The sequence below is a fragment of the Nanorana parkeri genome, unplaced genomic scaffold (genome assembly GCF_000935625.1).
Source record: "Nanorana parkeri isolate BGI_ZX_2015 unplaced genomic scaffold, ASM93562v1 scaffold445, whole genome shotgun sequence".
Classification (NCBI taxonomy): domain Eukaryota; kingdom Metazoa; phylum Chordata; class Amphibia; order Anura; family Dicroglossidae; genus Nanorana; species Nanorana parkeri.
Genome location: NW_017306713.1, coordinates 1,048,006 through 1,062,724, shown reverse-complemented (window position 1 = coordinate 1,062,724; position 14,719 = coordinate 1,048,006). Strand labels below are relative to the sequence as shown.

At 41.3% G+C, this 14,719-nt stretch overlaps 1 protein-coding gene across 1 annotated transcript; it reads right to left on the bottom strand.

The window, feature by feature from the left end:
• Window positions 1-1,143: 1,143 nt before the first annotated feature.
• Window positions 1,144-10,257, bottom strand: DDO (D-aspartate oxidase). Its single transcript, XM_018560272.1, has 5 exons — window positions 10,130-10,257; window positions 6,842-7,017; window positions 6,645-6,753; window positions 3,616-3,792; window positions 1,144-1,750 (listed from the first exon to the last, which is right to left on the bottom strand). Exons 1-5 carry the CDS (start codon window positions 10,255-10,257, stop codon window positions 1,183-1,185), a joined length of 1,158 nt encoding a protein of 385 aa, XP_018415774.1. The 3' UTR covers window positions 1,144-1,182.
• Window positions 10,258-14,719: the final 4,462 nt, after the last annotated feature.

Below are 14,719 nucleotides of genomic sequence, written 5' to 3'. Positions count from 1 at the left end.
CGTGGAACACTTTTAAAGCGGGGAAAAAAAGGGTAAGATTCTATTTTGCAAATATAAATAAAAGCAGATTTAGGGAATGCCCTATGTGGAGATTACCGTAAGGGGAAAATAGATTTGAGTTTTATGTCACTTTAAAAACTTTGGAAATGAGTGAGAAGCTGATTGGTTGTCATTGGCAACTGGTCAAGATTCTGGCTGCTTCAGGTTTGATGAATTCCCCTCAATGTATTATAAAGAGGTCAAAATCCATTAACACACTATATGCCCTGTTGAAGTTGGTTCAGAACATATACCAGGGTCGGAACTGGTATTAACCGTGGCCCCCAAATGTTTCCAAACGAATTTGGGCATGCCCAGCTACCATAAAATTGTTAAAATTGTTTGTATTTAGGTAAAAGTTCTGTGATGAGATTGGTGAAAGCGTTTACGACCAGAGTGGTTGGGTCCTTCTACGATAGTATAATTACCTTTCTGAAATTAAAGAACATTTTTTACATTATGTGATATTTTGTTTTTGAAGTGTGCTGCTTATATTTTTTTATGTGTATATATACTAGGGATCCTGGTATCAGAATCGGTGCTGATACTGGGCATTTTCAGGAGTTCTCGTACTCATGAAAGTGCCCCGATACTAAGCGCCAATACCGGCACTTTAAATATTTAAACAGGAGCAGCTGCCGTGAGGCCCTGCGCTTGCTGGGGACCTCAGGATAGCCTTCCGGGGAACTGCGATGGCTGTCTTTTACAGCGCTAGTCCGCACATCTCATCTCCATGTTTTTATTTTTCCTTTGCAAAAAGCCTATTTAAAGAGCTTGGTAGTTCACCCTCCCCTCTCTCCAAACAGCTCAGTCCGACATTTCAATGAAAGTCTAGAAGAAGCAGTCATGGGATAACTCTGGGAATCTTATTAAATGTTTATTTATATAAAGAAGAATATACAATCACAGATTTAAAAGATAAGTTTTAAAACTTATAATACATATAATGGCAGTCTAGTAGCACACACCTCAAGGTTGCTATTCACCTTTAGCTACATATTCAGGCCGTTCATCGAAACTCATATGTGAAAGAATAACTAGTGAAAGAGTATCAATTTCTAAAAATCAATCTATCTGATTCATCCAAGAAAAAAAACCTAAACCATTTACCGTGGTACAGGTAAATAACACTTTTTTGTTAAATTATAATTTTGACTTGCAATAAAAGTCTGTTTGACATGGGATCAACTTTCCCAACAGTTCTGTGGCTGCTTTAGCTGTACCTCTATGGACAGAAAATCCACCTCCACCATGACCGTAATTATGAATTGTAGGAAGCTGTTGCTTATTTTTGCAAAGGATCTCTTGTTCTATTCTTACTGCTGCCCGTGCTGGTCTCAGACCTACTTTCTCTTTGATTATCGCAACACCATGCAGAGAAGGTTCAAGATTACAGCATCGTTGTAGTATCTCTTTGCTGGTCTGCACATCTGGTAAGAGTCTCCAGTCATCTTTCTCCCTGGTTCCACCAAGAGTTGCACCATTTTGTCCAGGATAAATGTAAGTGCTGCCATCTCCATCTCTGATAAAGTGATTTAGCCAGGGGGCATGGACCTCCAGAACTTGTCCCCTTACTGGAAATACTGAGAGATCATCAATCAGATCCCTAGCACCTAGCCCAGTGCAATTCATAACCACATCAAAACTGCCATGTAGTTCCCAGATATCATTTACCTTCCTGGTTTCCATGTATCCACCGTTCATTTTAAATCTGACAAAAAGCATACGGATGAGAAGAGTTAGATCTACAGCACAATGCATTTAAAGGGCTAGACCAGTATTTTTAAACCTTTTTTAGTCACGGTACCCTTTAAAAAGGTGCAAAAATCTTGAGGGACTCCAGTCTAAAATTCAATAACGTAAATGTAACAAATGACATGTAGTCCATTCTAAGTGCATACCAGACCATTATCCCAGATATTGGTCCTGGAATGGATTTTAAGAGACTCCACGCAAAAACACAAAAAAAGTGGGGTTCTCCCTTTCACATCAGAGTTTCCCCCTTTCACACCAGAAGCCCCTTCACATCAAAGGTCTCAGTTCCACATTTCACATCAGGTGCCACAACATGGTAAAAGGCGGGAGGCAGAGCAGGACTGGACAGAGGTAAACATCTGTCCTATTCTGAAAGGATCCCTCCCTCCCTGAATTAGTTTCCTTGGAAAGGCATGACACTGTGTGAAAATTTCAAGGCACCCCCCAAGGAAGGCAGAAGGCGTTCTGGTTGAGATAGGCTGGGTTAGATGACCAAAAATAAATATTTTAGTTGTGAGTGGATATGGGAGCCTTTTCACCTAAGGCTTCCTATATCTTAGGAACTTCCAGGAGCAAGATCTAATAATACAATTTGCAGCTCTGCCATCCATTCTGCCAAAACAGTGTCACTTGCCTTACATAGTTCTTATCATTGTAACCTTTTTATAAAATGAGATCAACACTTTATAGTTAATGTCCCATCCAAGATCTGGAGGATTCTTCATGTAAGCTATTCATTTTATTTTAATAGTATTTATTAGAGCTGGTAATGATTAAAATGTTCGTGTTCGATTAATCAAATTTTTTTTAAATTAATGAATCGATTAATTTCGATTAATTATAACGCACATACAGATCCAACTACATTGGCCTATACACATACAGCACAGCAATGAAGTAATAAAATGAACTAGGATCACACTAATCCAGCACGTTATTAATCTCACGTGCCCCACTCAATATGGCCGCCGCTTGAGTGGAGCAACTCAGAATAATAACGTGCTGGATTAGTGTGATCCTACTTCATTGTATTACTTCGTTGCTGTGGAGGGCGCTCGTGCAGAAAGTTTATTGGGCAAACTCACCGGCCCAAGTGGCTCCGTCGGCTAATGAAGGGGGAGGAGTCCGGTGACGTCACGGACATCGACGTCACCGGCCTCCTCCCCCCTTCTCTTCCTTTGCCGACGGAGCCACTTGGGGAAGGGGGGAGGAGTCCGGTGACGTCGATGTCCGTGACGTCACTGGATCGCCGACGGGACTCCCGGAAGCCGGCGGAGAGGTGAGTGTTTTCATTAGCGATCAAAATAATTTTAATCGATCAAAAAGTTTAACGATTAATCGAGAAATTAATCTTTAATTTCCACAGCCCTAGTATTTATATATAGTACATTAAACAAGGTTCACTTTGTTACTGAGGACATTCTTTAGGTATAATCATTCCACATCCAATTAAAGTACTCTGGATATTTCCATTTGGGAACTGAACACTTCTAAAGTAAATTTTCATTAGATTAAAAAAACGGCCCATAAATAACACATCCATCCATGTGAATTGAACCTAAAGTATAAATGGGGGTTGCTTAATTTGTACCCACATACATCACCTGATAGGGCCCCGTTTCTTCCTGGCAGGAATGATGGGTTTTACACACATTCATTGCATTTAATCTGACTGCATTTTTTAATCTTATCTAAATTGTGTTTTACATTAACTGATATTTTATTTCTGTCCATCAAAAGGAGAGGAACACAACATATGTTCTAAAGAAATTTAGACATTAGAACTGCAGTTACACTACAATAGATGAAAAAAAAAGGTACCTTTTCTCCATCCATGGCAGATAAAGTGAAGACTGGCATTTCAGTGTAGTGAAGGCCTGCCCAAATGTATAAGATGGAAATTTTGCTAGCTCTGCCTCTGTCATCAAACGAAAACCCAGAACAACATTGCCCCAAAATGGGAAGGCATCTTTTGGGGGCATCTTAAATACTTGCCATCTGATAAAAAAGAATACCAAATATGTATTTGTAAATTTTAAATCAAGGACACCAGCTAAATACAGTGCTAAAATGTAGGGATGTTCAGATACCAGTGCCGATATTTGGCATTTTCACCAGGGTTGCAGAGGTTGCAGCTGGGACTTGGCTCTGGCGCTCCACCACTGTCCTGAAATCATTAGTCTGTATTGTTTTAGAAAAACTGTCACATGACAATAAACAAAAATGTATCAGTACTTGTATCTGAAAGTACTTGGGCAAGTATCAGTCCTTGTACTTGAAAAAATGGTATCAGTGCATCCCATTTTTATATTTATAAAAAAAAAATCATACATTATAACAGAAATGTACTACATACATACTGCTTTACCTGCCAAATGGATAGTATTTTTGTCCGCCCAGTTCTGCAATTTACACATGTTTGCTAGACAGTACAGCCAGCTTGGCAGCCTGGTGTATCGACTTTCTTTTGCTGACATTAACCTTCATGGCATCACCCCGGGCATTACCCCGGGTAATTCAATTTAAAAATGTTTAACCCAGAGCATTGCTCGGTGTAACAGTTTTAACTTTGAATTCCTGATGCAAGTAATGCTTGGGGTTAACAAGGAGTTCAGGTTAGCAAAGTAAGGTTCAGTATGGCCAAGCAGAGGAGAATCAGAAAACATCTCCTTGCCGATTCTCCCTCTTTTCTGTGAATCGGGACGTGCTCTGCTCTCTTCAATTTTTAAGAGAGCTGTGCTTACAATTCCATCAGTCCACCACTGTTCTAATTTGCAACTAGACTTTGTGAAATTATAGTTCGGGTTTTATCATTCTGAAAGTTGAGTGTGGAATTGTTGGAGGCAGGGGTAGTGTCAATTGTTCCCCCACACAACAAAGCACACAATATGTCTCAGAAGCAAATCAGTTTAAAACCAAGGAAATCAGTGATCTGCAAATGTAATTGCTCTCCTCGAGATATGCATAGATTTGTCCATTCTACAGAAAATAATACAATTTATAAACTGGTGATACTCCTAGTTTAGTTCCTACTATTTCTCAGGACTCAGCTAAGTACAGCCTACCTATGGTGCCGTCTATGCATTAACCATCCTACTCTGCTCAATTTGGGCAAAGTGCGGTTCGCTTGGAGATTGAATTTTCTGTCAGAATAATAACATGATAGCCACATGAAGCAGTGCGCTGGCAAAGATTTGCCTCTTATCTCAAAACCCAGGAGCTTTAGAATTTAAAAAGTATTTGTGAAGTCAGTTAAATTAAAGGGCAGTATACTGTAAAAAAAGTTTATATATCTTATTTGTTTTTTCCCCGCAGTCATCTGACCTCATTGCCTCCCTCCTTTCCTTCTTGCCAAGTGTGTGGGACATGTTTGCAGCAGGGAAACAGAAGGCAGCATGACATGTGGAACAGTGGGAAATGTTGCTTTTATTCAAGTTGGGGTCATGAACAGGGTGCATGTCTGCAACAGGGTGGCCAGGCAGTAGAATGACATGTAGGACAGGGTGGAAAGCCGCTGTCAATCAAGCAGGGGGCATGGCCAGGGGTGTTCCTGTGGCAAAGTTGACTACAGGCACGCTAGGTGTCGGCACAGCGTTCTGTAGTTTCGATCATCAAGCTCACTCAGGGACACAAACTGACCAAGCCGGCATGGATCTGCTTCTGTGCTTGGTGTGGTAAGTTTGCAACAGGAAAAGAAGGGGCTGACATGTTCACCAGGTACTTGCTACTAAATGAGTGTGTAGTGGAAGAAGAAGCATAACATACAAGATAGTTTATTACTAAAGGGATACATAACTTAAAGCCTATCTCTGGATAAAAAACAAAAAACCTACCCTTGCAGTGAGGTTACCCCTGCACTGCAAGGGTAACCGCTCATTTGTGTCTAGAGAACCTGTGTAAAGGAATTTTGCTTACCTTATTCTCCTATTGTTTACCTCCCTCCCCTCTGCTCTAGCTCATGGACTGACCCTCTACATTGTCACATATAATGCAGGGCTATGGGTTCTGCAATAGACATGATTATGTTAATGGGCCTATGACTGCCAGAGTGGAGGGGGGAAGAGGCTACAGGTGCCGATCTTAGAGCCAGTAGGAGCAGTGATCAGGTAAGTAAATGTACACAGGTCTCTCAGACAAAGACAAGCAGTTGGGAGTAGCCCCAACTGCAAGGGGAGATTAACTTTAAATATTAGAGGAGATTTATTAGGCGAGTGATTTTCACTCAGCCTCATAATCTGAGCCGACCTGTGACAATGAAACTGTCACAGGTCGGCTCAGTAGATCGGGAAGTGAGCGAACACATACTGGCACTCGCTCACTTCTCGATCTATCCGTGTAGAGAGCCGTGACTATCACTCACGGCACCCTGTCGGGATTCCCCCCCCTGATCCTCCAGCGCTGACTGGCGGAACAGACGGGGAGGGGGCGTGTACAGCTGGCTCTGCCTCTAAATAGGCAAAGCCAGCTGTCACTCACGCAGCTGGGAGGATGCAAACAGAATTGTCGGGATCCGTTCCGTAACTGTAGCTCACGGTATACTGAGCTTTGGGTGACGGGAGGATGCTAGTTTGTGTCCTTCCATTACCCTTAGGAGAACTATGGGGAAAAGCCCTAACCCCATAGTTCTCCTTTAATGTTATTGTTAACATTCAGTTTATGGTATGACATGAAATTTGCTAGGAAAACCAAAGACTGACTGTACACATAAGAAGTAATGTTTTACAGTTAGACAGTGACACACAAACAGGAGGTTTCTTTTAGTTGGAGTTTCTTTTCTTTTTAAAGAAACCCCCTAAGGATTGCATACTACAGAAATAAGCACTCAGTACTCTTTGGTAATATTTCCTTACCCAGAAATGAAGCTAACTCCAGCTTCGGCAGCTTCTGGAGAGTTAGCAATCTTAAACAGATAATCAAAAGTCTCCTTGAACCAGGCTTTCTGATGATCAAGTGGTGTGTCTTGCAAAACAAAAGCACATAATAAAAGGCTAGGTTACTTGCAGATTTGTGATAAACAGCAGCAAATAAAATGTCCATCTATACTCACCAGGGTAAGTGTGAGGTATGAGACTTCCAGCTGCCACGTCACCCGTGGTGTTCGGAGAGAACTTCTCAGAAATCACAGTGACTGTACACTGTGGAAGGGATTCAGTGATGTACAGAGCCGTTGAGAGACCAACCAGGCCTCCTCCAATTACTGCAACTCGCATCTTTTCAGTTGACCTAATTACAAACATGACGCAATAGCTTCAGTGTGTAAAGTACAACTTTTAAATGATTACAGTAATTTTAGGCACAACCTTTAGCCTGCATTCACACCTAGACGTCAGCGGTTTTTCCTAGCGTATTTTGCTTGTTTGTGCACATTTTTACGCACAGAAGATGCGTCTTGGCTGGCAGATCAAAGACATTGCAGTCAATGGGGAAACATACGCAAAACACTTGTGTCGCACATTTTTCAGGCTTTCCCATTGAAGTCTATGGAGCCAAACATACTGTAAAATGCCCCAAAAGAAGCTGAGGAACTTTTTGGAGTGACAGGCGTTTTACAGCTTTGTGTGAATAGGTTTTTCTAACATGTACAGCATTCTTTATTAAAAAGGAAGGTATCACTTCAATATAAACATTAAAGTGACATTAAACCCTCAGATTTTTTACATAAACCAATATTGTAATGTGTGCCTTACTGTAATCCATGGTTGTTTCCCTTCTCTTTGCTGCTCTTCCTTTTAAATCCGTATCTCTTCTCATGCTGGGGGAGAACTTCCCTTTGCAGCTGAGTGCCTCTTCCTGTAGTGCTGGCTCCTTCACACAGACACCATGTATCCATTTCAGAGACAATGCAGTCTGCTGCAAAACAGAAGTTCTGCCCAGCATGAGAAGAGAGAAGGATTTAAAAGGAAGAGCAGCAAAGAGAAGGGAAACAACCATGGATTACAGATTTTTTATGTTAAAAAATCTGAGGGTTTAATGTCACTTTAAGGGTTACATACACTTTAAGCTTAGGTGTGAATAAGGGATGTACAACATTTTCAGCTTGAATACCTTGGTTTCGATCGAACACAATAAAAGGTACCTCTATAGCAACAGCTTATTACATGCACATAGGATTACACCATAGGACGGTGTCAAGCATTTTATTTTTTTTGTCGTCATCATTCGTTTCTGCACAGCCCTGGCCAAGGGTCAACGTGGAAATAACATGATCCAATGATATGATAACATGTTACACATAAGTAAGCAACGTGTGACCACCGCTTATTTGTTTAATGTGTGTTGCTTTTGCTGTCTACTAGTTTGCAGTGCTTTATGAACTAGGATGCTAATAAAGAAGATTCAGTGACAACAGAACTGTCATATAATAACAAGGACAGGTGGTGGTGACAGTAAACAGTTTCCTCTCTGTAAATGCTATTTATAGCTGAGTGTGTTCTAGTACAGAATACACCTCCTAGTCCCAGCTTTGTACACAGGGCACCGTGTCCTCCTACTTACATATCCAGACACCTTCCGAACAACTGGCAGCAGCCTGTGCCCCGGAAATGACAAGCTGAGCTATGTTATCTGACGCAGGAGGAGGAGGAGATTAAACATTAACAGCTGCTGCATGTACCAGGATACGACTCCAAGTCCCAGTGCAGAGAAAAGAACGTAATGCAAGCTAAGGGACAACGTCCAGCAGCGTGAATATTTCAATTAAAGTGTAGCCGTTATATATTTGTATTATTTAATCATTAGTATTCTATTTCTACCACTAGATGGCAGCAGATGACCGAACAGCTGCAACACAACGACTGCATAACATTGTAACGGTTTGTTAGGCAGATCTCTGCTATTTATCGTTAGGTTATAGGGATTTCGAAGGCTTAGAACCTCTGTTAGGTTTCCTTACTGTCTATGTCCCTATTGAGGATTTTCTCCTGTCCCCCTGTCCCATGTGACTGTCACATACCCAAGGGTGTCCCTAGGGCGCCTTTGGTGGTTTTGCACGCTGATGAGGGGGCAGGGGGGTTGGAGTGGCGCGGTGGCGATTGTGCATGCTGGCCAGCATCCCGCCCAGCTCCTGGGCAGCAGTAACACCACTGGTTGCCAGGAGCTAAATGGGTCGCTGGATAGAGTGCCCCAGGTGGGGCTACCGCTCTACCTAAACATCCCCCCACCATGCCTAATTATAGGGACCGCACTGAACATACAACCCCATTTCCAAAATAGTTGAAAAGTTGGGGCGCTGTGTAAAATCGACATAAAAACAGAATTCAATTATGTGTAAATCTCATAAACTCATTATTGTATTCACAATAGAAAAATAGAACACATATCGCATTTTTAAACTGAGAAAATGGACCATTTTAAGAAAAAAATAAGGTTATTTTGAAATTAATGTCAACAACAACACGTCTCAAAAAAGTTGGGACAGGGCATCTCCTCTTCTTTTACCAACACTATGTAAACATCTGGGAACTGAGGAGACCAGTTGCTGGAGTTTTGGGAGAGGAATGTTGTCCCATTCTTGTCTGGTATAGGATTCTAACTGCTCAGCAGTCCTGGGTCTTCTTTGTCATATTTTGAGTTTTAGGATGCACCAAATATTTTTAGTTGGTGAAAGGTCTGTACTTCAGGCAGGCCATTTAAGCACGCAGACTCTTCTACTATGAAGTCATGCTGTTTGCATAGATGCAGTATGCGGTTTAGCATTGTCCTGCTGGAATCAGGGGCGGATCCAGAGTCTAGTCTCGGGGGGGGGGGGGGGGGGACGCGCACGATATCGTCGTTTTCGCACATAGGCGCACCCGACGCATATCTGCGTGTGTATGTGGGGGGCGGGGACTTACAAAAATTGTTTTCTTTTTTAATTTTTTTATGCTTTATTTTTTTTTTCATGATTCTTTAATTTTTGTATTATTATTATTTTTTTTTGCTAAGACGTCATCTGGATGGAAACATATGCTGCTCTATAACCTGGATATATCTTTCAGCATTGATGGTGCCTTTCCCAATGTGCAAGCTGCCCATTCCATACACACTAATGCACCCACATACCATCAGAGATGCAGGCTTTTGAACGGAGCACTGATAACAAGCCAGAAGGTCCCTCTCCTCATAGTTGCCAACCCATGGTTGCAAAAAAAAAATTACATTTCGATGTGTCGGACCACAGTACAGATTTCCACTTTGCGACAGATGATTTCAAATGAGCTTTGGCCCAGATAAGAGGGCGGTGGTTCTTCTTTGCATGATAGAGCTTTAACTTGCAATATAGGATGGCACAACGATCTGTGTTCACAGACAGTGATTTTTGGAAGTATTCCTGAGCCCATGCAGTGATGTCCATTACAGAATCATGCCTGGTTTTAATGCAGTGTCGTCTGTGGGCTCGAAGATCACGGGCATCCTATATTGAGTTTCGGCCTTGTCCCTTGCGCACAGAGATTTCTCCAGATTCTGGGAATCTTTTGATGACATTATGTACTGTAGATTATGATATATATAAAGTCTTTGCAATTTTACGTTGAGGAACATTATTCTGAGATTGTTTGACAATTTTTAGACACAGCTTTTCACAGACTGGTGAACCTCTGCCCATCTTTACTTCTGAGACACTCTGACTCTCCAAGATGCTCTATTTATACCCAATCGTGTTACTGACCTGTTGTCAATTGACCTAATTAGTTACAAAATGTTCATCTTTGCCAGCTTTTTGTTGCTCTGTCCCAACTTTATTGAGATGTGTCGCTGCCATCAATTTCAAAATCACCTTATTTTTTTTCTTAAAATTGTACATTTTCTGGGTTTAAACATTTGATATGTTTTCTATTGTGAATAAAATATGGCTTCATGAGATTTGCAAATTATTGCTTTCTGTTTTTATGTAGATTTTTTAGTGTCCCAACTTTTTTTGGAATCGGGGTTGTACCTCCCAACTAATGATGTGCAATGGCTTGGTGGTTATGGCTTTGCACAAATCAGTTGTGGCAGGGGGACTCTTTGTCCCTTTGTGAAGTGTAACTGCAGGGTGGGGAATGCTCCTGCTGCAACCGATTGGCAGCACGGGGTGTCTATCACAGTTTTGCACGGGCTTGGACAAACTTAGGCGAGCTGGGTTCTCACCAAGATCCGGCTCATCGCTACACCCAACATTCTGAGATGAGAAAGAAGGACACTTTCCAGCACAATGGGGGACATTTCTCAATTCTGTTGCAACCCAAAGCAGTGCTAAACAGGAGCAGTGAGACGGATTGTGCGACAGACTTATGACAAGGATAGTCCATGGTCCCATCGCACTCCTGACCGCGTAAATCCCTTCAAGAATTGGGTGCTGCGGTAATCAACGGGTGGCAGCCGTAACAATCGTGAGATAAAGCAGAGACGTATTTGCAAAATACGTCTATTTATTGACGTGCATCGTGGTAAAAAACAACGAACGTTTCAGGGTCACAAAGGATCCCCTTCATCAGGTAAAACATGACACTGTATGTTTTACCTGATGAAGGGGATCCTTTGTGACCCCGAAACGTTCGTTGTTTTTTACCACGATGCACGCCAATAAATAGACGTATTTCGCAAATTTGGAGTGCCGGTGTCTCTGCTTTATCTCAGACTTATGACAAGGTTACAACATGAGTTATAAATGCCTCACTCGGCTGCTCTCAAGTAGCACTGTAACAGTATAAAACCTGACCCCGGCCACTTCTTAATTGTGGGGGGGAATTTATGAACATGTTTGCGAAAAACTTTATAGTCACAAAGACCAATGTCATGCTAACTAATAGCATACGTTTAATCACTGTTATGCATTTATTTTAAGTGTTCTTGTGACATATCAATGTTTGCGACTTTGCGACTCATTGTACATGTTTTGTGACATTTTGCATCCAGCATTTGTAGCAATAAAAGACCACCAAACTGTTGCGTGATCTAAAAGTGCTCTTAAAGAAACCTCTGAGCAAATAAAATCTTAACCCTTGCAGTGGGGCTACCCCCATATAAAAAATCGATGTTATCCAGTGTCAATCACGATGCACGACACCCGCCGACCCGCCGCAATAAAAAAAAGACCCGCCGCACGACGACCGTCCGAACCCGACGAAAACGCGCCGCAAAATTACCTTCAGCCCAAAAGTAAACAAATGGGCAGAGCGAGCCGTCACTCTGCCCATTTGCCATTCTCAGCTGTCAAATACTACATAGCATTCGAGAAGTCCGAATGTCATTTGCGTCTGTGAGCCATTCGGAAGTTCCCGAATGCTGTGTAGTTTTTCCCCCCATTTTTTGGGGTTGGGGTTCCCCCTTAAAACTCCTACCAGACCTAAACACTTTTTTTTGTTTTAACTTGGGGGGTCCCTCCTAACATTTCTACCAGACCTAAAGTTCTGGTATGACTTTGGGGGGGGGGACATCACGCTTTTTTTTTTTCTCCACTTCTGCAGACTATAAAATAAGCAAAAAACATTTCTCTGTCATTTTGCTGCAACGAACAAACGAAATGAAATTTGGACCGGAATACCACTAACAAATTTTTCCGAATCGAATTCAATTTCCGACCCGAATCCCAACTAAACAAATTTTTTGCTGGTGCACATGTCTACAACATAGGAGGAAAGAGGGACAGAGGGATTTGGTTCCGAATGAGGGACAGTCCTTCCAAATTAGGTACAGTCGGGAGGTATGCTGCCCTAACAACCCCCCACAGGGATGCATGATTCACAATAAAATGTCAGAAAGAGGTCCAAAACATTTCCCACTCATGTCTGTGAAGGTTCCCATTAATCCAGGTCGTGGTATAGCTAGTAGTGTTTAGTCACATTCAGTTCTGTAATGTTGTCGACAACTTGTATCGACAGTTCTGATGAGTGTTAGGAATGCAAAGACTTGTACATTGGGAAGACAACACAACCTCTCAACAAACGAATGACCCAACAAAGGAGGGTAAATTCTACACGACTCAGAATTTCTCCTACATCTAAAGGAAAATGGGCAGTCTTTCAAGGACAGTGAGGTGCATATTTTGGACAGAGAGGACAACTGGTCTGAAAGAGGTGTGCAAGAGGTTAATGGTCCTTAACAATGTTGCTAATTTTATACAAATTGATTTGTAGGACTTAAAAAAAAGCAAAACACAGAAGTAAACAAATTGAGTACTTGATGCATTTTTGTTATATACCTGCTTTATTGGAATTACTGCACACTGATATCCTGATTATCCCAATGTACGACTTTGTGCTTGCTGGGTGTTTTTTTTTATCTTTAATTTCATATGCCCATGGGCAAATTATCTTGTATTGTTCATACTTTATTTATTTAGGTTGTTCAAAGTTCATACTTCGAAAACCTAAATAAACATAAGTTTAATTTGCTAGCAAGTTGAAGCCACAGACAATTGCTGTTCTAAGGTGACAGCACTTAGTTCATCTACAGAGATGTCCATTTCTGCGCACTCCTGAATTGTACTTCAAGCAGCCGTGTCAAAGCCCAGTAAACTGGCACATTCTGCCCTAGACACCACTGTGATGTTCAGCTGCTGCTGGAGTCAAAAATATAGTAAAAAATAAATGATTAAATACCACCAAAAGAAAGCTCTATCTGTCCCCAAAAAATGGTATAAAATTAATTTCAGTACAGCGTTGTATGACGGAATAAATGTCATTCAAAGTACTTCAGCGCTGAAAACTGAAAAATGTCCTGGACAGGAAGGGGGTTTAACACCCCGGTCTTCAAGTGGTTAAGAAAGAAAACGAAAATATATACAAAACCACTGTACATTGCCTTATTTACCATATACTGGAATCCAGCTGAGGGCTTTAGTTCTCTGTCAGTATTAAGTTCTATTTCAGATAAGCACATGGGAAGCAGGATATACAAAGATACAAATGACACCAGTTTCAAATGTAATGCAGCCCTCCGTTAGGGCACAAATAACACTGTAAAGTTAATACCGGATAGCCGAAAGTACCACCGGTTGCTAAGATGACAATTTACATATAGTGTAACCTTACATAGTATAGATAATAAAGAAACTATACATATTATAAATATGTCACACATGTACAATACAACTGTAGCTTTTATTCAGACTGAAGAAAACTTTGCTGCAATCCAGCAGCCAACATAATCTTGTCCCTACCCAGTGACCTGATTATCAGTATTTCTCAACCAGGATTCTGCAGCAACTTGGGGTGCCATGTGGCTTTGTCAGGGATGCTAAAAATTTTCACACAGTGTTATGCATTTCCATGGTGCAGGTGAGTTGGGCACCAGCACTCAATGCTAATCCTTAGCAGGTCACATCCAGGATTGTCCCCAGCATTTAGAAGAGGACAGAAGTCTGCCTCTGTCCAGATCTGCTACACCTCCAACCGTCTGTTATGCATCCATAGTCACACTGTGGTAAGGACTATAAGGTAAAAATCTGATGTGAAATCGGGACTGAAGAATCTGATGTGAAGGAGAGCTTTAAACAAAGGGGTACTCTGATCTGAAGGGTAACGCCAAGGTTTTTGTTTTTTTGCATGGGGTTTCCCCTTAAAATCTCTACCAGATCCCTATTTAGTAGAGATTTATACATTTTGGGGAGAATCACATAATTTGTTTTACCTTTTTACATTTTTACATTTTAGAATGGGGTGCCTCGAAATTATGCATACTTTTAAAGGGGTCTGTGGCTTAAATAAGGTTGAGAATCTCTGGACTATATAATGTTGCTTGTGACACTATTACATAAAATATGATTGTCGTCCCTTCCTACTAGATTGTAAGTTCCCATGAGCAGGGCCCTCATCACCCTCCTGTATTGAAACTGTAGTGCAGCTGTATTGTCTCCCTCCTATTTTGTACAGTGCTGCACAAACTATTGGCTCTATATAAATTATTATTATTATTAATAATAAAAATAGTTTATATACTGAAAAAGTAAAAATATGCAATTGAT

Bases quoted from the DNA above. Each gene is read 5' to 3' on its own strand.
- DDO (XM_018560272.1), bottom strand. From the start codon at position 10,257: ATGTCATCAAAAGATTCCCAGAATCTGGAGAAATCTCTGTGCGCAAGG. The intron at 6,754-6,841 runs GTGAGTATAGAT...TTGTTTTGCAAG, and splicing joins CATACCTCACACTTACCCTG to ACACACCACTTGATCATCAG. The intron at 1,751-3,615 runs GTACCTTTTTTT...GCTTTTTGTCAG, and splicing joins CTGCCATGGATGGAGAAAAG to ATTTAAAATGAACGGTGGAT.